Below are 23,002 nucleotides of genomic sequence, written 5' to 3' on the forward strand. Positions count from 1 at the left end.
AAGGGCCTCCAAGGAAGGCCCTACATGATGTGGCACCTATTTCTCTGATTTCATTTTCTCCCATAATACCTGGCTCTGCTCTAGCCCTTTTGGCCTTCTTGTCACTCCAACCAAAGCATGGACAGTCCCAGGGCTTTTGCACTTGTTCCCTCTTCTTGAAATGTTCATCTACTATATCTTTACTAGACTTGTTCTGTCCACTTAATCAGGTATCTACCCAAATGCTGCTTCCTCAGAGACACAGCTCTTAACTATTCCAACTAAAATTGTACACTGCCATCTAACTCTGTTCTCTCACTCTGCATTTTTTCATACCATTTTTTTACCTATAACATTTAACCTATAATTATATATTTGTAATCTAACAATACTATTAGAATATAAGCTCTATAAGGGCAGGGGCTATGTGTCTTTTTTCATCTTTTTAACCCCAGCACCTAGAGGGCTAGGACACAAAGTTAACTATCTATTGCCCTACCATTCTATTCATTCTTTGATTTACTCCATCAACAACTATTGGATTCCTGCTACGTGTAAGGCCCTCTTCTAGGTACTGAGGCTGCAGCAGTGAACAAAAAAAACCAAGATTCCTGCATTCATGGAACTTATTTATTTGCACAAGGGTTGGGAGTGTAGGGGGAGGAGAGGGGCACACAGACAATATTAAATTATGAAGATTGCTGTAAAGGAAAATAAAGCAGGGTAACCTGAGTAGGTGTGCTCTTCTACATATGGGGTTCAGGGAAGTCCCCTCTGCTGAGGTGACATTTAAATAGAGATTTGAAATGAGAGAGTAAGTCATACACACTAGGGGAAGAATCTTCCAGGTAGAGGAAACAGTAAGGTAAAAAGACTTGAAGGTTGAGTGTATGGTGTATTCAAAGAACAGCAAGAAAGCTAATGTGGCAAAGGAGCAGGTAGGAAATTAGTTTGGAGAAACAATGGGAGCCAGATCACTTATGGAGTTATAGACCGAGAAGGGGACTTTGGATTTTATCCTAAGAGTACTAGAAAGCCATGGAGGGTTTTGAGTAAGAGTGACATGATCTGATTTATAAATGAAGAGATTCATTCTGGTTGATTCTTTGAGAACTACCAGCAGGGAGGCAAAATAGAAGCTGAAAGACCAGTTAGGAAGCTATTGCAGAAGACCTGCAAGACTACTGCTGCAGTTGAAGTGGTAGGAAGTGGTCGGATTCAGGATGTACTTTGAAGGTGGCAGAGGTGATTTGCTAATAGATTGAATATGGGGTACAAGAGAAAGAGTCGAGATATCTCAGGTTTTTTGACTTAAGCAACAGGACAAATAGTAATGCCATTTACTGACAAAGAGCTCAGGGTGAGGGCGGGGGTTCAGAAGGAATTTTGGGCGGAAAATGTCCAGTTCTATCTTAAACTGGTTAAACTGGAGATGCCTATTAGATTTCCAAATGGAGCTACTGAGTAAACAATTGAAATATGAACCTGAAGCTCATAGGAAAAGAGACAATTGGTGGTATAAATTGGGGAGCTATTAAGGTATAAATGGCATAGATAAGCACTAGATGGGGAACATTCACTTAGTTAATGTGGAAGAAAAGAGAAGCAGTCTATAGACTGAGCCATCTAATCCTGAGGCACACCAACTAGTAGGGGTCAGACAGAAAACCCAGCAAAATTTATTTAAAAGGAGCAAGAAGGAAATAGAATTTAAAAACCAAGAGAACAAGAGATCTTAGAAAACAAAATTTTTAAATGTTTCAAGAAGGGCACTATAAACTGTCATTCCTGTTTAAGAGTTTGAGGCTAAGATAACTGAAAATTGACCACTGGATTTGGAAATATGGAGATTATTTAAGACCTTGACAAGAGGGACTAAAGTGGAGCTATGGAGATAAAAGACTCCCCCTCTGTGGTGTGGTTTCTGTGCTCACTGCTTTGATACACACCAATGCTATTACCACCAAATCAATTGCTATTACCAAATCTTCTTTTTCTTATTTTGGGCCTTCTATTGCGTTCGAGGTTGTGATAATCATTACCCCTTCTAGATATTCAATCCCACTGATTTCTGTGACACTACATTCCATAGTTCTATTTATATCTCTCTGACCATTTATTTCATGAGATTCTCTTCCTCTTCATTCTACATTTTTTTCCAAAGTGATCTTATCCATTCTTACAGTCCAAACTACTATCCATATAATGATGACTCCTACGCCTTTATTTCCAAATCAGGATTCTCCTTCAAGCTTTACACTGACATACCTGATAGCCAATGGCACTTTTAAAAAAACAGCTTTGGGGGACTTCCCTGGTGGCGCAGTGGTTAAGAATCCGCCTGCCATTGCAGGGGACACGGGTTTGAGCCCTGGTCCAGGAAGATCCCACATGCTGTGGAGCAACTAAGCCCATGTGCCACAACTACTGAGCCTGCACTCTAGAGCCCGCGAGCCACAACTACTGAGCCTGCATGCCACAACTACTGAAGCCCGCGCGCCTAGAGCCTGTACTCTGCAACAAGAGAAGCCACCGCAATCCGCAATGAGAAACGTGCACCGCAAGGAAGAGTAGCCCCTACTCGCCACAACTAGAGAAAGCCAGTGTGCAGCAACGAAGACCCAACGCAGCCGAAAATAAATAAAATAAATAAAAAATAAAAAACAGCTTTATTGAGATGAAATTCACATACCATACAATTCATCCATTTAAAGTGTACAATTGAATGGCTTTTGGTACATTCACAGATATGTGCAACCATCACCACAGTCAATTTTCAATCATTTTCATCACCTCAAAAAGAAACCCAGTCCCCTTTAGGTATCACCCCCCCATTTTCCCATCCCCCACCAGCCCTAAGAAACTAGTGATCTACTTTCTCTCTATGGATCTCTCTATTCTGGACTTTCATATGAATAGAATCATATAGTATGTGGCTTTTTGTGACGGGCTTATTTCACTTAGCATGCTTTCAAAGTTCATTCATTTTGCAGCATGTATCAGTACTTCATTCTTTTTCATACCCAAATATTATTCCATTGTATGTGTTCATCCGTTTATCTGTTGATGGACGTTAGGGTTGTTTCTGCCTTTCAGCTATTATGAAAAATGCTGCTATAAACGTTTATGTATAAGTTTCTGTGTGGACATAAGTTTCATTTAATTTCTCTTGGGTATATACTTAGGAATGAAATTGCTGGGTCATATGGTTAACTCTACGTTTAATCACTTGAGGAGCTGACAGACTGCTTTTCAAAGCAGTTGTACCATTTTACATTCACACCAGCAGTGTATAAAGGTTCTAGTTTCTCCCCATTTTTACCAATGTTTTTTTAAGTTTTTGACTCTAGACATCCTAATGGGTGTGAAGCGGTATCTCACTGTGGTTTTGATTTGCACTTCCCTGATGACTACCAATGTCAAGCATCTTTTCATGTGTTTATTGGACGTTTTTGTCTTCTTTGGAGAAATGTCTATTCAAATCCTTTACTCATTTTTAAATTGGGTTATTTGTCTTTTTATTATGGAGTTATAAGAGTACATATTCTAGATACAAATCCTTTATCAGTTACATGATTTGCAAATATTTTGTCCCATTCTATGGGTTGTCTTTGCAATTTTTTGATGGTGTCTTGAAGCACAAACTTTTAAATTTTGATGGGGTCCAATTTATTTATTTTTTTCTTTTGTTGCTCATGCTTTTGGTGGCCTATCTAATAATTCTTAGCCAAATCCAGAATTATGAAGGCTTTACCCCTATGTGTTATTCTAAGATCGTTATGGTTTTAGTTATTACTTTTAGGTGTTTAAATTATTTTGAGTTAATTTTTGCCTATGGTGTGAAGTAAGGATTGAACTCATTCTTTTCCATGTGGCTACCTAGTTGCCCCAGCACAATTGTTGAAAAGAATATTCTTTCCTCATTGGTTGGTTTTGGCACCTTTGTAAAAACTCAGTTGACCATAGACGTATGGGTTTATTTCCGGACTCTTAATTATACTCCACTGGTATCTATGTCTATTCTAGCTATGTGCCATCACCACACTGTTTTGATTACCATTGCTTTTTTCAGGATTATTTTCTTATCCTGAGTCCACTGTGATTCCATACGAATTTTAGGATTAGCTAGCCAATTTCCACAAAGAATTCAGCTGGGGTTCTGATAAGAATTGCATTGAGTATGGAGATAGGGAGTACAGACAGTCCCCAACTGACAATAGTTTGACCTACATTTTTTTTACTTTATGGTGGTGTGTAACTGTTAAACATTCAGTAAAAACTGTATTTTGACTTTTGATCTTTTTCCTGGGTTAGCAGTATGATCCTCTCTCATGACGCTGGGCAGCAGCAGTGAGCCACAGCTCCCAGTCAGCCACGCGATCACGAGGGTAAACAACCAATACACTTGCAACCATTCTTTTTCACTTTCAGTACAGTATTCAATAAATTACATGAGATATTCAACACCTTATTATAAAACAGGCTTCGTGTTAGCTGGTTTTGCCCAACTGCAGGCTAATGTAAGTGTTCTTAGCATGTTTAAAGTAGACTAGGCTAAGCTACAATGTTTGGTAGGTTGAGCGTATTAAATGTATTGGCTTAATATATTTTCAATTTATGATGGGTTTATCAGAACGTAATCCCATCGTAAGTCGAGGAAGACCTGTATGGACATTTTAACAATGGCAAGTCTTGTGCTCCATGAACATGGGGTGTTTTTCCATTTATTTACATCTTCCTTCTTTCAACAATGTTTTGTAGTTTTAACAGTATAGTTTTGCACTTCTTTTGTTAAATGTATTCCTATTCTCCCTCTTCCTATTCTACCTCTCCCAAGTATTCCATTTTTAAAAAATTAATTAATTAATTTTGGCTGCGCCAGGTCTTAGTTGTGGCATGTGGGATCTTCCTTGTGGCATGCGGGATCATTAGTTCTGGCACGGGAACTCTGTTACAGCATGCGGACGTTTTGTTGCGGCACGCGTGTGGGATCTAGTTACCTGACCAAGGATTGAACCCGGGCCTCCTGCATTGGGAGCGTGGAGTCTTACCCACTGGACCACCAGGGAAGTCCCCTCCCCCAAGTATTCTTTTTGATGCTTTTGTGAATGGACGTTTTCTTAGTCTCACTTTTGGATTGTTCACTGCAAACGCATAGGAATATAATTGATTTCTGTATATTGAACTTAAGTCCTGCAACCTCGCTGAACTCATTAGTTCTAATAGCTTTTTAGTGGCTTCCTTAGGATTTCCTATATCATGCCATCTGCAAATACAGTTTCATTTTTTTTCCCCTTTCCAATCGCAATGTCTTTTATTTCTTTTTCTTGCCTAATTGTCCTGGCCAAAACCTCTGGCATAATGTTGACTAGAAGAGCTGATATCCTTGTATTGTTCCTGATCTTTAAGTATGATGTTAGCTGTAGATTTTTTGTAGTTGCACTTTATCAGGTTGAGGATGTTCCCTTCTGTTCCAGCCAATGGCACCTTAACATTCCCAAATTGAACTCACCTTTGCTCTTTGCTCTACCTTCTGTCAAACTCAAATCTCTTAGTAGCCACCACTATTCTCCTGTCTTAGGTTGGATTCCCTAGAAGCAGAGTCCAAGAAAGGAATTCTGTGCAAGTGGTTTATTGAGGGAGTGCTCTCAAGTAAAAGCTGGAATGGAGTGAGTGAAGCAAGATAGGAGAGGGGGCAAGTTAGGCAAAGATATGGGTTCAGCAGATAAGTTTAGCCTCCACTGGGAACTCTTGGCACATAAATGGCACATTTGTCCCACTTTGAGGAAAGCAAGAAGGAATTTTGCACCCCAGTATCATTTGCTGATAACACAATTACTGATTACTTATCATTACTGATAATGCAATCCCTATCAGAATCCCATCTGACTTCTTTGCAGAAACTGACATCATTCCATTGGCTGTGGTGTTATCCCTGGGAAGGCACAGCCTTCCAGGAGTTTCCAGAAGTTGGTTCTGTTGGCAGAGAGTGATTCTCAAGAAAATGCAGCAGTGAGCTATTAGCAGCTGACACTCACTTCCTGGTAAAGGGGCTCTGGACAGGGTGCCAACAGTGGCTACTACAGTTCACCTCTAGCACCGCTCAGATCCATTTGCTTTGTACATTAAGTTCACTCTCTCTACGCAGTTTCTCCAGCAGTCAAGTTAGTCACAATTTCTGGAAACACAAGACGAGTTGCTGCAGTTGGTCCAGAAACTGCAAATGATATTCATCACCTTCCTTCTATGCCACCCATTCCAGATTCATCTCCCTCTTGACTACAACTTCTGTTAGTCTAGATGGCTTACCTAATGGGGTGATCCAGACCTTCATCCCTGAGGGTTCTGGGCCCCTGGAGATCATGCCCTATCAGGCCATAATTGTTTACTTATTCACAGTTAAAACTGAGTATAGTAGGACCAAAAGATAACCCAGGGATCACATGTGCATCAAACACTTTCCTCCTTGCATTCATAATGTAGCAGAAATCCTACCTCCTCATAACAGAGTTAATTATCCCAGACAATATGGCAACTTCTTTCTTTGCCTGATAGTTTGCTGACATTAGGAGCCCAGAGTGACCAGATGACAGCCATACCTTTAAGTTTATTGAGATTCTTATGCTGTGCCTGGTAGAAGCATCCCCACTCTGAGAAACAGGACCTCCAGACCCACAGAATTTAAAGTTGCAGGGACTCCTAGGAAGTACAAATTCCTCAAGTGGATCACTGGAAGTGATGTTGAATAGGGTCACTCCTATTTCCGCCCCTTGGTTGCAGAGCCCATGAATTCTACCTCTTGGGGATAAAGCACCCTATTATGGTCATATAGGTTTATACTGTATTGTGAAGGACAGCACTCCATTCTTGCTGGCACCACAAATGCACCTTCAAAAGGCCATCTCACTACTGTACCAGGTCAGAGGCTTCTGGATGATAAGGTATTTGGTAGGAACAGTGGATCCCACTGTCATGTGCCTGCTGCTGTACCTGCTTTGCCATTAAGTGGGTACCTTGTTCCAAGGCATTATTATGTAGGACCCAGTGCTGGTAAATCAAACATCTCTGAGTCCTTGGATGGTAGTACTGGCTCAGGCACTTATAAGCAAAGCAAAATATATATCAGTCCTGATCAGAATAAACTGGTGTCTTTTCCAGAATGGAAAAGGTTTGATGTAACCAACTTGCCACCAAATGGCAGGCTGTTCTCCTTGAGTAGTGGTACTTAACAAGGGGATCAGCATTGTTCTTTGATGCTGACAAGATGGACATTTAGAAATAGCAGAGCTAAGTCAGCCTTGGGTAAGAGAAGAGTCCATGTTAGTAGGCAAAAAAAACAGCCTCCATCTCTGCCACCGTGGTGATTCTATTTATAAACACACTGTGCAAGAACTGGGATAGCTGAAATTGTCCTAACTAAATTATCCTATCCATAGTTATTATTTAGCACCCTTCTGGTGAATACTTTCATAAGTCCCACTCTCATAAATCCACCCAAATGCTCTTCACCAGACCCCATTTTCCTATCTTGCTCCTTCTGGGCCTCTGACCAACCAGCCCACTGACTGTGAGTTCATGTATATCCTTGCCTCCGGCCACTTCTCTCTCCAAAGCGGATGGTCAAGTAAATTGCCTAAAGCCCTACCCATTGAGAGAATTTCCCCTCATCACTGTCTTTCAGGACCACTCAGGAAGAGGCGGCTGAGAAGCAGTAGTCCATATTTGGCTTGCCCTAACATGATCAAGCCAAAGCATCCACAAACCAGACCTGGATTTCTTCCTCCTCTGTCAAATGGTTGAAGGAATTCTTATGTTGCCATAGGCATGAGCTAAGAGAAAGGTATTAGTGCAACAGATGTAGGTAATATGGAGGCCCGGGGCCCTTTGTTCAATTTAACTTACTTGTGCCAAATTTGCTTGGGCTTCTTCCAAACTGTACAATTTCCATTGTAATATGTATTGCTATTGTATCCACCCAATCTTATGATTTGGCACATCTGACAATAACAGGCTGTTTATATGGGCAACTGGTCACATAGTCACTTGATATTTTGTGGTTAGGCACTGAATCTCTATCAGGACCTAACAGTATGCCAGGAGATGCTTTGCAATGGTGAAACTTTCTCTACTGCAGGAAGCACCACCTTACTCCAGAACCCAAGAGGTCTGTGCTGGAACTCTCCTACTGTGGATTGCCAGAGAATCCACACACGTATTTTCCTACCACAGATGCCTCTAGTTACCATGGAATTTTCCAGTTCTTATGGCCCAAGCAGCAGGACTGCTTGCATCATAGGCTGGACTTGCTGTAGAGGCCTTTCTTGTTCAAAAATATGCTGCCTCCAAAACTGGAATATGCCTACCAAAGTATCGTGCTACTTTCTTATGGTAAAAGACACAAGATACAATAACTTATCTTTACTAGAGAGGATGTCCCAGAATGCTCCAGATCACTGGACACCTAAAAACCTAACCAACATGACAGGGCCCTGCATCTTTTGAAGAATTTCTCTCTCACCCTCTGGAGTGTATGTGTCTCACCAAGGAATCCAGAATACTTGACACTGCTTGTTCCTCAGATCTGATTAGCATATCCTTAACACCTGAGTAGCATAAGCTTAATAAAGCAAACAAATGTGATATTCTACAGAATATCCAGGTCCTTTTGGACTACACTGTGAAAGAGAGAAAAATTAACATAGCTCTAGATCAAAACTGTGAACATAGGGACTGGGACTTCCCTGGTGGCAGTGGTTAAGACTCCGAGCTCCCAATGCAGGGCGCCCGGGTTTGATCCCTGGTCGGGGAACAAGATCCCGCATGCATGCCACAACTAAGGAGCTGGCGAGCCACAACTAAGGAGCCCGCCTGCCACAACTAAGACCTGGCACAACCAAATAAATAAATAAAAATAATAAAATATTTTTTAAAAAAGAACTGTGAACGTATACTGTTGCCCATCACTTGCGACTCCAACTGCTTCTGATTCTTCCTGATTAGTATTGAAAGAATATATTCACTAGATCAAGAAACTTTCTGTAAAAAAGGCCAGATGGTACATATTAATAGCCACATATATATTAGAGGCTGCGTCACTCTCCAGTAAAGAAAATACATCTGGCCTCTTGCCTTCTGAGATGGCCCACACTCTTGTTTGTGGAGCGTGTTTCTCTAAATAAATCCACTTTTTACCTATCATTTTGTCTCTCACTGAATTCTTCCTGTGATGAGACATCAAGAACTTGAACTTCCTTAAGTCCTGACACCAGGAAAGAGAGCTGATGTTTTCTCAGACTGAGTGTGGACTCAACCTGTGTTTGCAGGTGAAGAGTCTCGTTATCTACACAGGCCAGAGATGAAGCTTGTCTGATGTAAAATTGGTTGTGTTCAACAGAAAAATATCGAGACCTAGTTGTAAGGGCCAGAACGGCTCCTGCTTGCCAGTGGCTGCTTTTCTATTCTATTTCTCAGAATAAATGTATAAAGTCATATTAGGAAGTTACAATGCAAAAAAAAAAAAAAAAAAAAAGAAAATACATCCATCACAGGACTACAATCAGGACTACTAATTGCTTAAGTTTACAGCAGTCCATTGTAGTCCACTACATCCCACCCAATGTTTGCAAGGACCAGAATGGTGAAACTAAATGAGGATATGATGGGGACCAACACCCCTGCACCCTTTTAAGTTTTTAAGAGTGTAACGAATTGCTGCCATTTCCCCCAGAATGCAATATTACTTTTTATTTACTATTTTGGCAGAGGTGCGGGTGCAGTTTCAGGGACTTCTACTTGGGCTCTCTGCCAACTGCCAAATATGTCCATTCTGATTATCTAGGGAAACTGGAAAAATGACTGTAAAGTGGATTTTTGGACCCACTGTGAGACAGACCTGGGCAAGCACTCCATTTATTATCTGACCCTGTATTTTCCTACTGTAATTGGCGTGAGGTGGGGCGGGGGGAATGCAGGAATGGGAGGTACCGTGATGGTGCTCTGGGTCCCTGGTATCAGTGTCAACTCAGACCCCGTATCCCTGGTTTTCCAACTCAAAAATTTTGGGTAGTCTTCTTTCCCTAGTGTACGGTTAACTAAGTAAATTGTGCATTCAATTGACAGATTGAGTCCGAGAACTGTCTCAGGCCTATGAACTAGGCAAGGAATTGTGACTTTTCATTGAAGTTACTGACCTCAGCCTTCTGTTCAACCATTCTTGGTCACTCTTAATTATATGTAAATCATACCCTACTTGACTGTCCATCTATATGGTCCCTAAGACGACCCACGTTCCATTAGCCACCTCCACTTTGACCATGTTACCCTTATAGAAATTCACCCACCCTGCTTCTGAGAGTTAAGTGTTGCCATTTGGCCTCTGCTATCAGGGACAAATGCTAGGATCCTATTATCCCCACCACCACCAGGGAAACCAGTTCTTAAACATCCTCTTCCATCAGCCTCCACCCACAGAGACAACCACTTCTTCTCAAACATGCTGGTGACCCTTTCATTAGTGCCTTTCCTTTATACAAAATTTTCCTGAGGCCCTCCTGAGAAACAGAGTCAGCAGGTGGGTTTTCCAGTGAAATATACATTCATTTTTGCATGCATACTTCCTCTAAGCCTTTTGATCATTTTTCATATGGTCTGTCATCTCTACTTCATTTACTGTGGGCCATCGTTTCTCCCAAGCTCCCAAAAAGCCATCTCAGCAGCACATCATAAGCACCTCATGGGGCCCCTGCCAGGATGTTCCAGAATCATAGGAACGTGATTATCACAGTACTAACTTCTTAATTAAACCATCCAAACAATCACAAATTTGTTTTCTAATGTACAGAGCTTTGGAACAAAGGGGCACTTCCTTTAAAGTTTGAGAGCAGCATAAACACTTAACATACAGCTTAAACCTAAGCTTTGTGATGGTTATTTTAAGCAGCAAAGGAAGGCTAGAAAAATACTAGAAACGTCCTTACAGTGACACATTCTTGCTGAAGAAAAGGTTCAGTAGAAGCAACCCTCACATGGAACAAGTATAGAAATGTATCCCTTTGGCTGATGCAGCTGTGGAGAGACTGAGGAGGGCCCCAGAGCAGTGCTACTCAGGTGGTTGGAAATTTGTACTGGTCTGTGAACAGTTTTTCACCAGTCTGCAACAAGAATGAGTTAGAAATTAAATGTGTTCAGAAACCTTTTAGCATTTTGTTATTTATTTATTTATTTGGCCACGCCGTGGGGCATGTGGGATCTTAGTTCCCCAACCAGGGATCGAACCCATCCATGACCCCTGCAGTGGAAGCTCGGAGACCTAACCACTGGACTGCCAGGGAATTCCCTAGCACTTTGACTGCTATAATATCCAAATGCATGATCAGTGGCCTTATCCTGCGGAAGAGGTCTGGTCAATTTGGTGTTGTCAAACTTGTGTGGTGGGTAGCCCACAGTGTGAACTGCGCATATGGAACACATATTGGTGGACAAAGGACAGGATACTTATAAAACAAAAAACCTGGTCCTTTACCACAGTTTGAGAAGGACCGCTCCATCTTTCCACAAGTCCTAGAATAATTCAAATAGTATTTTTGGAACAGAGAGTAACCTGAGGTCAATTTGTTCATGTTCAATCAAAATCAAAATGAAAATGAATGGCCTGGGAACAAAACTTAAGGCGGCATCTGTTTAGGTTCCTGGCGTAAGCCCTGGCCAGGCCAGCAGAAGTGAGAATGTGTAAAGGAAAACTGGCACATAGTTCAAGGTGCAAGGCCCTTTCGTTCTTCCCTCCTTTTTCTCTTTCCTCATCCAGTTTTTGGCTAGAGTTATAAGGAGAGAATTTTGGCCATTCACGTCCTGTGACCATCATCACAACTCTGTCTGTACTTTCCCATCTCTTGCAGAGGAGAGGAGTCTCAGATTCAGACCCGGGCTCTTCTGTACTCTAAGGTACAGTAGCTGGACCTTCCCAAACAGCCTTAGGCCTTAAGAACATCTCCTTCCTCCCCAATACCACAGAATGTGTGGGATCTTAAGGGGTGAAAAGTCTTAACCCAAGGGAAAGTGACATGTCACGAGCTCAAAGTGCCACAAATGATAAGTACAAATTTGCTCTGCAAGTTATTTTCTGAGTGCTGAATCAGGACAGCCAGCTGGTCTGACCAGAGTATCCACCAACATGTGGCAGCCAAGGTCTACAGATTCACTGGTTCCCACAGAGAAGAGCAAGGTCAGCTCAAAGAAAAATAATTTAGTAAGCATGTTAACAATATATTACTAACATTAATAATAATACTGTGAAATGTTAAAATACAATACCAGTTGAAGGGTTTCCCAAATTGAAGTATTCAGAGAAAATGAGGAAAGATGGCCATTCAGTCTCCTTTGCCAACTGAGGTGCAGACTGAGCTGGGGAAGGGAAGTGGTGGTAGAACCCAGTGATGCAATGTTATGCTAACATTCCTCACACGGCAGCTTAGAGAAGCTGAGGAAGATTAGGAAAAGACTTGGATGAAAAACAGGCTACAATCCCTCACTCAGAATATTTATTAGTCAGGAAAAAGGACCCAGGCTGCATCCCACCCCACCTTTCCCAAGCTACCTCCCTGAATCAATGAACAGGATTCAAAGGAATCAGATGTCTCAAATAAGCCAAAATGTATCTGGGGAAGAACAGTAATTCATTTCCTAGACCTGACACTATAATTATATATGTTTGCCAGGGAGATAGGGGTGCCAGTGAGGGTGGTGGATGGACTAGATGAGGGGAAACAGGATGGGCCCTTCTTTGTCACAGTTTGGGCTCAGAGAAGGGTTGGAATAAAGAGGTATTTAAAATAGAGAGATGAGAGGAGAGGCAGGGGGTAAAGAAAGGTCAAGGGCTGAGTTCACCCAGATCACATAGCATTATAGAAAGAACAGGGCAGCTACTTGAGTTCTCAGGCTGGAACAGGGAATTGAGGACTCTGTACCTGGAGAGAGGAGAATCCCAGGGCTTCTCTTTCAACCTACTGTGAAAGAGTAATATTTTTAGATGCAAAAGCCCCCCCACTTACTTTCCCTTCAGAGAATTCAGAACAGTCTGAAGGCAAGAGGGTGTGGTGACAGACCTAAACCCCCAGCCCAGGCTAAGTTTCTCCCCATTCATTCCCACAGGTGCTGCCCAAGAGAACTATAGAAATATAGAGTCCTAGGACTCTGTCCCTGCTCCCCAGGTCCAAGACAGGGAGTAGAGACAAGGCACGAAGACCCTGGGTACAAAAGTGAACTCAGTGTGGCCCTGTATAACATTATTTTGGGAGAGGAAAGAAGGTGCATGCCCCCAAAGGGACACCTTCCTTCACCTGGTAGGTAGCTGGGCCTTTGCTAGCAGCAGAAACCACAATGGAAGGGGTTCACAGAAATGATCTGCAGAACAGGCCTTACTCCTAGAAGTACAGAGAAAAAGCCTCAGCTGATATGGCACAATCTTGGGTGGGATGGCAGATGGCAGTGGGCAGACCACTCCTGTAGGCGACACTCCTGCCTCAGCTCCCAGTGGTTCTGCTGACTCCAGACGTTCCCCCACGGCTGGGAATCAGGGAAGAAAGCATGTTGTGTTTCACATGATCAGACACTGTTCGCCATTGGCACCTGGTGGGCCCAAGAGATTGAGGGCATCCAGGTCAAAGTTGAGGCCAGGAGGCTGGAGAAGAGATGAAGGGACTCAGATAACTACTCCTATTTCAGAAAGTTAGAGCTTCTGAAGGTCCATCCCCAGCAGCCACAATTATCACCTTAGGTGGAATCACTAAAGGTTACAAAATACTGGAAACTGGGGCTCAGATTAAAGTATACGAGAAGGTATACTCACCATCTCCCCAGCAAGTTCTTTTGGAGGATGGCCCAAATCCTGTAGCTGGAAAATAAGGAAAGAGGAACAAGAGAGAAGACCATGCTATGTGGCCTCTCCTGTGCTCCCTCCTCCACCTTGGCTGGGCAGGGAGGCATCCTTCCAGGACACCTCCTCCACTGAACACGCAAGCAGATAGCAGCAGTGGGCAGACAGCAAGAGGAGGCCTTACCTGCTGCATGAGATCCAGCACCACCTCAAAACGAGCCTTTTGAGTGGCCTCACTATCTGTGGGGGTTTCTGTCTCAAACTGCTCACATATTTTGCCCATGACACTGTGTTGTTCCTGATATTTTTCAAACTGCTCTGGAGGTAGAGATTCTCGGTGAGTCTGCAACCATTCTGGATACTAAGCAAAGAGAGAATGGGTGGGGAGGAAGTAAGTGAACAATGAATAAGTAAGGGCAATAAAATATGACGAAGAGTAAAACATGAAGGGCACAGGAACATAGGAGAAGGAAAAGCTAAATAAGCGAGTTCAGCATGAGAAGTAGCACTCACTTCAATCAGATCACCTGGCTATGCTAGCATTTACGGTCACCAGAGGACAGAAAACTTTTTCTGTGAAGAGCCAGATAGTAAATATTTGAGGCTTTAAGGGCCACATATGATCTCTGTCACATATTCCTTCTTTTTTGTTTGTTTTAACAACCTTTAAAAATCTCTTCAGTGACACTATAAGCTCTGTGATGGCAGAGACCATCATTTAAACTACTCTTAAAATTGTTCACAGCATAAAGCCAGTAAATCCTCAGTGAAAACTTATTGGAGAAATGAATGAAGTTGGAAATGCAAGAAAGGTTGATCAGATAACAACAGAGACTTAGAACAATTTACAGAAAACTAGAGCTGAAGCATTTCCCCTTCTACCTTAAACATCCTCCGTATGGTAGCTTTATTCTCTTGGAGATACAACTCCTCCCTAACTCTCCCCCTCCAAATAAATAAAGGAGAAAAAAATAGATGAACCTGTACACTTGAGTTACTCTATCTCTGCAGGCTCTAAATAGACAAAGCAGCTCACAGGAGTTGATACAATGGGGAACAAAGAGGAAAAGCATAAATAGAAGTTCACAAACCTTTTCTGTGATCTCCTTCAGTGACGGGTACAGCACATCCTTGGACAGGAGGTTCTGCATGATACTCTGCATGATGGGGAGGATGGTCCCTTCCCCGTCTCCTTCGTCCATGCCCAGGCCTTCCATGGCCTTGGTCAGCTCCTCTTCTGACATGCCAGAGTTCTAGAAAGGACAGGAGGGAGGTGAGCAAGTATACTACCTTCTTGGGATGCTCACCAACCATTCAGGTGGGAAAGAACTATTTAAACTTGCCTGTAGCAAAGTAGTCAGGCAGGGACAGACTTGAGATGATACCCAAGAGAGTCTGCCTTTTGAGACTCTGCTGGTGAAGTGTCTGGGAGTGTGCCCCTTGTGGTTCCCTATCTCTTCCCCCTCACCTGAAGGTCAGTGGCATTCTTGGCTAGTCCACTTAATGTCTCCTTTAGGCAAGAAGTGAATTCTTGTTGGGAAGTCGCATCACTGCCTAGGAGAGATGAAAAGAGCCAAGGTCATTTAGGATTTTAACTGTTTGCTTGCCTAGACTGACCTGGTTACCAGCTTGGATATGGAGCATTTATTAGGGAATCACTAGCGCTCCAAATCTTTGAATACTCTATGGTTATCTTCATAGTTATTTTCACAAAACTACATAACTGTGTGTCAGTTTGTTCTCCACAATGACACCCACATTAACACTGTGACCTTTGAAACGGTCCCTTTTAAATAATCTTTTCTGTTACTTTCCAACTTATCTCACGCTTTTCATTAAACAGGGTCTCATGCCTCCTCCCATCTCCTCCCCCATCCCATAGCGGTGGTATCATAATTGCTGTCAACTTTATAAAGTTTGGTGTCCTCAAGCAACAATGACCTAGGAGGTTTGCTCAGACATTTTCAGTTGTCTGGGGCCCCCTCCTCACCTACTCTCCCAGCAGCCTCTGAGAGCTTTTGGAACTGCTCTACCAGGTGGGGCTCTTCCTCAGCCAACTCCTTCATTGCTTTCTCAAACTCTGCAGTGGCTTGGGAAGCCAGCTCGCTGTCAAACAGTTCCTGGAAAAACTTCTCTTGGGAGGCGAAGAGGGCATCCTGCAGGGGAGAACGTGGCCTAAGTGCATCTCTTACTTGGCACCCCACTGCACATGACCTCTGACAAAAGTCACAGGCAGTGGCTCTGGGAAAGGCAGTGCTTCCCTCCTACCCACCTCCACTGGACATTCTGACTACCTCTCTTACTGAGAGCAGCAAAAAGGCATCTGGCCACTGAGGGAACGGTATGGAGTGTCACTCCCAATCCAACCATTTAAATCTGCTCTTTTCTTAAAGAACTTCCTTGAGATCCCTCTACTCAATCTCAAGTCCCTGTTTCACAAGGACTGAGGCCTGCAAGAGCACTCAGCAATGTGAGGCCAAGGCACCTCCCCCAACTCCCCTCTGGCCCACAGGGGCCTGCCCAACCCCTGCTCAGAGCTGCATGCCCATTGTCCCCCCCCATCCTTTAAGTGGGTGAAATGTATACTTTGGCAGTGTCTCCCGGCGATCTCTTCTGGGACCCCGAAGCATCAGGGGCCGTGGTGGTAGGAGGGGGTGCTGGAGAGGGTTTGGCCTTATCGAAATCATCAAGAGCACCTTCAGAAACAAGAAACATGGCGTGTATTTGGGGATGGATGAGGATGCAAGGCTGGGGGGTTTCTGGGCAAAGCATTAAGAGAACAATCTTTCAAACTGTCAACTTTCCTAAAATTTTCTCCTTTTTTTGAGTCTCCCTCTCCTGACCCACCCCTCAATAAGCCTCCCACTTCCCTCCCCATTACCTAATTTATTGTGATCAAAGGGGAAGAAATCGCTTAAGATGCAACAAGCATCTCTCTCAGAGCTGGGAGAAGAGAGTTAAAACTTCTGCAGTGACATCTCCATCTATACAGTGCCTTCCTTGCCATTCTTTAATGATTCCTAGAAATCCCATACAGATATCCAAGGGGAGGAGAGAACACAGATGTCCTTAACCCCCTGAACTCATTCTGGAGCCCTAAAGGGAATAATCTTTGGCAAGAGAGCTGAAGCCACAAGATGTTTCACCTAGCTTCCCATGGGTCCTGGTACTAGTATGAACTGAGGGACTCCATATTACACTCCATGGGAGTGCACTGAACTCTATCTTCCAGTTTCACTCTCCCTCCCCAAAGCTCTTAGAGCTCCCTCTGGCCTCCTCTCTGCAGACTCACACAGTCACTTAGCACTTCTCACAATTTCTGTTCATCTTTCCGCCTGCCCACTCTGTCTGTGACTGAGCAAGAGACAAAAAATATTCACCTCTTCCCTGAAAACCCTCTGTCCTCACCACCATTCTGCTTGCCAGACTCTAAGTGTAAGGGGAGGACAGCGGCCCCACTCTGGGCAAGAAACAGGGCTAAAGAGGAAAAGTACAGCCACCCTCTTTTAAGAGGGTGAACTGTCTTCCCCAGAGGCCCTCTCGCCCTGTTTTTCAAAATAATGGGAAGGGAGTGTGTTTGAGCTCTGACATGATGAAAGAACTGGAAAGGGGCCTGGTGAGAGAAAGGTGAAAGGACTGGGAGAAGGAAAGGCGTGTCTTCCATGTTAAGGAGAACAGGACAGCGCACAGAAGGACGCACTTCGGGCGCGCTAAGAGTTAATGGAAGCAATCCGTGGATGTCCGGTTCGCGGCCCACCGAGGACCGAAGGCTGCTGCCGGCGGGGAGAAAGTCAGACTTTAAGAACTTACTAATCTAAAGTAAGGCGAGTTTGGAGCGGGATTGTGAAACATCGTCCTCTGGGTTAGTTTCCCCTCCGGCAAGGAGATCAACGGTCTGGGCCGCTCAGGGACCCAAAGCGAGCTCCTCAGCTCTCGCCGCGGAGGAAGGAGAGGGTGACCCAGAGATTATCTCGGGGGTCGCAGACTCTCCGCCGCCGACCAACCTTTGGAGAACCTCTCCTGCTCCGCCCCAAATACCTCAGGTTGACCTAACCCGCTGAAGGGATCCTTACACCTGCCCACTTCGGGCCTTTCCCATTACGGGCTCTTACTTTCCAGAAGCTCTTCCAATTCCCGGTCGGCTTCAGCCCCAACACCACCATCCTCCTCAGCCGCGGCCATCTTGCCACCTCCGCCGTGCCGTAGGAGGCAGGACTCCTCGCCCCACCCCCCGCGCCCTCCCCCTCTGCCTCGTGCAACCAATGGCATTGTTGGCCCGTGCCGGGCCGCCATTTTTAAAGGGACAGGAAGCTTCGATTTTTATTTTCTTTTTTTTTTTTCTTCCCCTCTTTCTCTAGGAACGTAGAACCAACAGAGGGGAATTTACTGTTACCTTCTGCCAGGTTTCCTACTGGCTTGGCCTCCTTTCTTTCAACTGCCCGCATTACCTGGCTTATTATTTCTTCCTGAACTGTGGGTAGGCCAAATTGGGACAAATTGCCTACGAACAACCAGAAGCTGTGCATGTGTAATCAATAACGACAGTTAACCGTACACCCAACATGCTAGTTTCCTCTCACTTCCCTCAGTATTTTACTCAAACGTCATCTTCTCTGAAATGCCTTATTCGGCCTCACTAAATAAAATTGCAACCCCTCCCCCCCCCCACATATACACTTCCTATCCCCTTTTCCTCTTTATTTTTCTCAACACTTACCATTATCTGACATACTATATATTTAATTTATTTATCGTTATCTCCTCTCAAGCCCCTTGGAATTTAAGCAGCATGATAGCAAGGATTTTCATCTGTCGTGTTCACTGCTGCACCCTCAGCTCCTAGGCTAGGGACTAAAACTTGGGCACTCATTGGCTGCTCTTTGCTCTCCCAGGCCCTAATGAGGCATGTTTCTCTGCAGAATCTAGTGGATATCTCTGATTTCCTTGCACCCCATTAAAACTGTCACAGTGCCAATAACTTCGAACTCAATGTTAGTTAACTAAATCAGGCAGAAAAAGCGACTCTTGGACCTAAGCAAGGAGGCAATTGGAATGTAGTGGTAATAGACCTGCCTTCCCTGACCTATCTCCTTTTCTCTACGCAGAACTCAATGGAGTGTAGTTGGAGGAGGCTCAGATAAAGACAACTCCAGACATCCCTTCCCTCCTCTGGAATTGTTCTATTCAGATCTGTGAGAATGCATCAACTGCCTGAGACAAACCTATCTCAGCACTTGGAAGGCATCTGTTGTTGTTTAATATCCTATGCTGGGCACAGTGGAGGGCAGAGAGAGAAATCAGGACCAGCCCTTGCTGTAAGGTAGTTGACTGGGGATTAGGCTGGAGGTAGGATTAGACATACACACAGTAAGTATGGCACAAGGTTAAGTGTCTTATAAGAAGTAAGGATAAAGTACCATAAAGTTTAAAAGGGAGAAATCACACTAAATGAAAAAAGTTACTTCATGACTCTCATCCTTATCTTCCAAAACACACACTTGAGTACTTGTGTCAAACACCAGTTTAGGTATTTACTCTTTCCTTGACATATAGGGCACAGACTTTTAAAATCATACCTGTGCAAAACCTACTGTGTTCTTCCAGGCACAAGTACTGTGATTTGGGAGAAAACACTCTGGAGTCAGAAGACCTAAATTCCAGTCCCAACTCTTGTCATTAAATTGCTTTGTTCAAAACCCTTCACCACTCTACTTTGTTATACTACAAATATGTAACATTAAATTTGGGACTCTAAGGTCCTTCCCTGATTAATCTCTTTCTCCCAAACATCTGTAACATCTATTCCAGGTTAACTTTCTCATTCAACTCCAAACGGCTTAACATGTGTTATCTCTAATATGACTATACCATGCACACATTACAGGTATTTATATTGGCTTTACATTAATATGGTAATATAAGTATGTTAATAAGGAAAACATCAGATGGTAAATAAGAGAATTAAGATGGAGTTGAAAATAAGCACGATTCTTCCTTTGCACTATTTCTTTTTTCTTTTTTTAATTTTATTTATTTATTTATGGCTGTGTTGGGTCTTCATTTCTATGCGAGGGCTTTCTCTAGTTGTGGCAAGTGGGGGCTACTCTTCATTGCAGTGCGCGGGGCCTCTCACTATCACGGCCTCTCTTGTTGCAGAGCACAGGCTCCAGACACGCAGGCTCAGTAATTGTGGCTCACGGGCCTAGTTGCTCCGCAGCATGTGGGATCTTCCCAGACCAGGGCTCGAACCCGTGTCCCCTGCATTGGCAGGCAGATTCTCAACCACTGTGCCACCAGGGAAGCCCTGCTCTATTTCTTAAACTTGCTTTACTATTGATAAGCCTAACACCTCATCTCAGTATTTACTCACCTCCCACCTTTCACGTATAGTGAACACTGTTGCAAAACAGTATGTTACAACATTTTCTTTTTATCACTCTCTCAAGTAAGGACTTAATGGTTCTCCACTGTTTATTAACCAACTTCAAATTCTTGCCTGGTATTTAATTATTTCACATGTATCCATTTTGTTTCCCCAATTACATAAGCTTCATGAGGATTGTCCACTTTTTTCACATCCCTCAGTTCAGAACATTTGTTGGTATGCAAAATTAATTTTATAATTTAAACTTACAGAAAATTTTTGCCATTTTGCCAAAATTTTTCATCAACTTGCCTATGGCTACAGAAAGAATGTTTATAACTTGAGAAAGTGTTATGAAAGTAGTGTGCAAATTTTTGAGAGGGCAGGCTTAATTTGGGGATTCTGTTTAAGAAAGTATCTTTTAAAGCTAAAAAGATACAAAGCCCTGCCCTCTTTGACAGCAGGAGTTACACTTATAGTTTATCCTCAGATTCACTTTCCACACCTGTCCAATGTATGTTCAAGTTGCTCATTGCAGCACTGTTTATAATATCCAAAGACTGGAAATAACTCACATATCCATGAATAAAAAGGCAACTTAAAATCATTAGTATGCTTCCATTTAGGTATAACAGGGGGATAGGGAAGAACATATTCATAACTGCTTGTTTATACATCAAAAAATCTCTGGCAGGATATAAGGAAGCTAACAATGGCAGTTACCTGTTTTGGGGAAGGCGATAGGAACTGGGTGGCTGACGAAAAGGGTGGGAGGAAGATGTTACAGAAGAGCTTTTTACATTTACTGATTTCTGAACTATATGAATGTACTGTTTATTGAAAACATGAATTTAAAATGAAAAAAAGTATATATTTTAATCAAAGGCACAGTACATCACTCTACGGAATTAATCTTAGTACATGACAAGCAAAATTCTGTATTGTCATTGTAATTTCTGTACTATATACAATGTATTACCAATTAATCACATATATATCACATAAAACATCTAGAACAGTACCAAGTACATGGCAGGTGCTCAATGAATACACTCTATAATTAGCAATAGATGGAAGTTGCAGTCAATAATGGAATAGGGGAACTACTTGCTTTCTACCATTCTCACAGCAATTCACTATATCCTATGAAAAATATGTACTTTAAAAAACAAATAGGTATTTATTACCTTTGTAATTAAAAATAATTATTGAAGGAAAGGTATCTGCTTTGATGGGACAGCTACGTGGAGTAAGTAGGAACATGAGAGTGTCCAGGAAACAAATGGCAAGCCACAAAGCTCTCGTAGAAATTTACTTTATTTAGTGTGAGAAACAAAATACAAGAACAATCTTTGTAAAGAACAAGTCAACAAAAAGTGATGTGCATTTCTGGAAAATCAAATAGTTTCTTCTCAGACTTTAAGTTTCTGGTCACACAGAGGATATCTGCCTCGGAGTTTAAATGCCCAAGGAAAATGGGGATGGCTAACAGCTTGTTATGACTGAGTAAAAGATGCTATCTTATTTATTACATCTCATTCCTTTCTAACAAAAAGTACACAAAGGTGGTGGGGAGGGAAGGAATAAATATAGAAGGAATTTATTTCACAAATGTTCATCACAAATGTTCTTTGAACGATCTAAGCTGGGAAGGCAAGGCCAATTGTGACCACAACTGTAGTTACCTTGAGATGAGAGGTCCTCAGAGGCAAAAAAAAAAAAAAAAAAAAAAAAGTCAGGTTTAGACATTTTGATTAGCCATAGAAGAAGAGAAAAGGACATTAGGTTTTAGGGTAGAGAGAGCTAAACATCAATAATATGAAGGGTAGTTGAGGAAGAAGGAGTTAGAAGGATATAAAGGCTGACTGTCTGTGGGAAAACATGGTGCTTAACCCTACACACATGAAGCAGGCCTTAGCGAAACTGCAGAGGGCTGATCCTTAAACCAATCACATCTTTGCCAATCTCTGTCACCTATGGAAGAAGAAATAGAAGAAAGTTAGGGATTTGTGAGGGTGAGAAGCCTAGAAAGCCCCCTGCCCCCACACCTCAGTGAGCACAGTAAAGCGGTTTGTTATTGTTACTGACTGGAAGGGGCAGTGGGAAGTCCTACCCTCCTCCAGTGTCACTGCCTCAAGGTGCGAGGGGGAAATACAGGAGACAAAAAGGACCAGCATGCTAGTTGGTCCTTCCCTCAAGACAATGAATTCTAGATGTATTTCTCAAGGACAGTACTTACTGTAGTGACCCTGCAGATCTGACCCTTGAACTCAGGCGAATAGCAGGCCCCACTGAGTGGACATTTCTCCACTGGCTTTCCACGGTAGATGGGCCGATAAGATGCAGCACAGAGGTCAAAAGGGTTGTGCATGTCATAATTGAGCTGGTAGGCATCTGTGGGGTTCTTCTCACAGGCAGACAGGATTTTGCGGGTCTAAAAGAGTGAAGGAATATTTTATTTAAGAGGACTGAAAGCTGCACACCACAACTCAAATGATCTCATCACCATGGTTTAGTAGTTTCTTTGATGTAGATGCAATTGTACTGAATGAATACAGAATACGTCCTCTGTATAGGTCATATGTGAAGGGGTAACAGTTGCCATTCCTGTTGTATCAGGCTTTCTCCTTCTCTATCCCAAAGTGGCTCCATGGATCTAGACTCATACTCCTCCACTAAGTCTGAGAATTCTCAGGGTTAGTCCTGAAAGGGTTAAAACTGGCTTTCACTGCACAAATAGAAAGCTTTTGGAAAACACAACTAATGGGACATGTATATGAAGGCTAGTG

At 42.9% G+C, this 23,002-nt stretch overlaps 2 protein-coding genes across 3 annotated transcripts in view; both read right to left on the reverse strand.

Moving 5' to 3' along the window:
* Positions 1–606: 606 nt before the first annotated feature.
* PEX19 (peroxisomal biogenesis factor 19) lies at positions 607–18,045 on the reverse strand. 2 transcript variants are annotated; one of them, XM_060090802.1, is made up of 8 exons: positions 17,962–18,045; positions 16,436–16,545; positions 15,840–16,005; positions 15,318–15,403; positions 14,941–15,102; positions 14,034–14,210; positions 13,823–13,867; positions 607–13,602 (listed from the first exon to the last, which is right to left on the reverse strand). In XM_060090802.1, the coding sequence occupies exons 1-8, from the start codon at positions 18,029–18,031 to the stop codon at positions 13,579–13,581; spliced, it is 840 nt and encodes a 279-aa protein (XP_059946785.1). In that variant the 5' UTR covers positions 18,032–18,045; the 3' UTR covers positions 607–13,578. The 2 variants fall into 2 exon arrangements, with proteins under 2 accessions (XP_059946785.1, XP_059946784.1); XM_060090801.1 differs by having other exon boundaries at positions 607–13,654.
* Positions 18,046–21,514: 3,469 nt separating this feature from the next.
* COPA (COPI coat complex subunit alpha) overlaps positions 21,515–23,002 on the reverse strand; it is a 48,092-nt gene continuing 46,604 nt past the window's right edge. The window contains exons 32-33 of the mRNA XM_060090803.1: positions 22,453–22,647; positions 21,515–22,187 (exon numbers count right to left, since the gene is read on the reverse strand). Of these exons, the coding sequence (XP_059946786.1) occupies positions 22,128–22,187; positions 22,453–22,647 (255 nt within the window). The 3' untranslated portion in view covers positions 21,515–22,127. The remainder of the gene's footprint in view (positions 22,188–22,452; positions 22,648–23,002) is intronic.

Source organism: Mesoplodon densirostris, chromosome 2 (genome assembly GCF_025265405.1).
Source record: "Mesoplodon densirostris isolate mMesDen1 chromosome 2, mMesDen1 primary haplotype, whole genome shotgun sequence".
Lineage (NCBI taxonomy): Eukaryota > Metazoa > Chordata > Mammalia > Artiodactyla > Ziphiidae > Mesoplodon > Mesoplodon densirostris.

Coding starts and splice junctions, on each gene's coding strand:
- PEX19 (XM_060090801.1), bottom strand. CDS start 18,031: ATGGCCGCGGCTGAGGAGGATGGTGGTGTTGGGGCTGAAGCCGACCGG. Junction 16,546..17,961: donor ATTGGAAGAGCTTCTGGAAA/GTAAGAGCCCGT, acceptor TTGTTTCTGAAG/GTGCTCTTGATGATTTCGAT. Junction 16,006..16,435: donor CGCCGGGAGACACTGCCAAA/GTATACATTTCA, acceptor TCTCCCCTGCAG/GATGCCCTCTTCGCCTCCCA.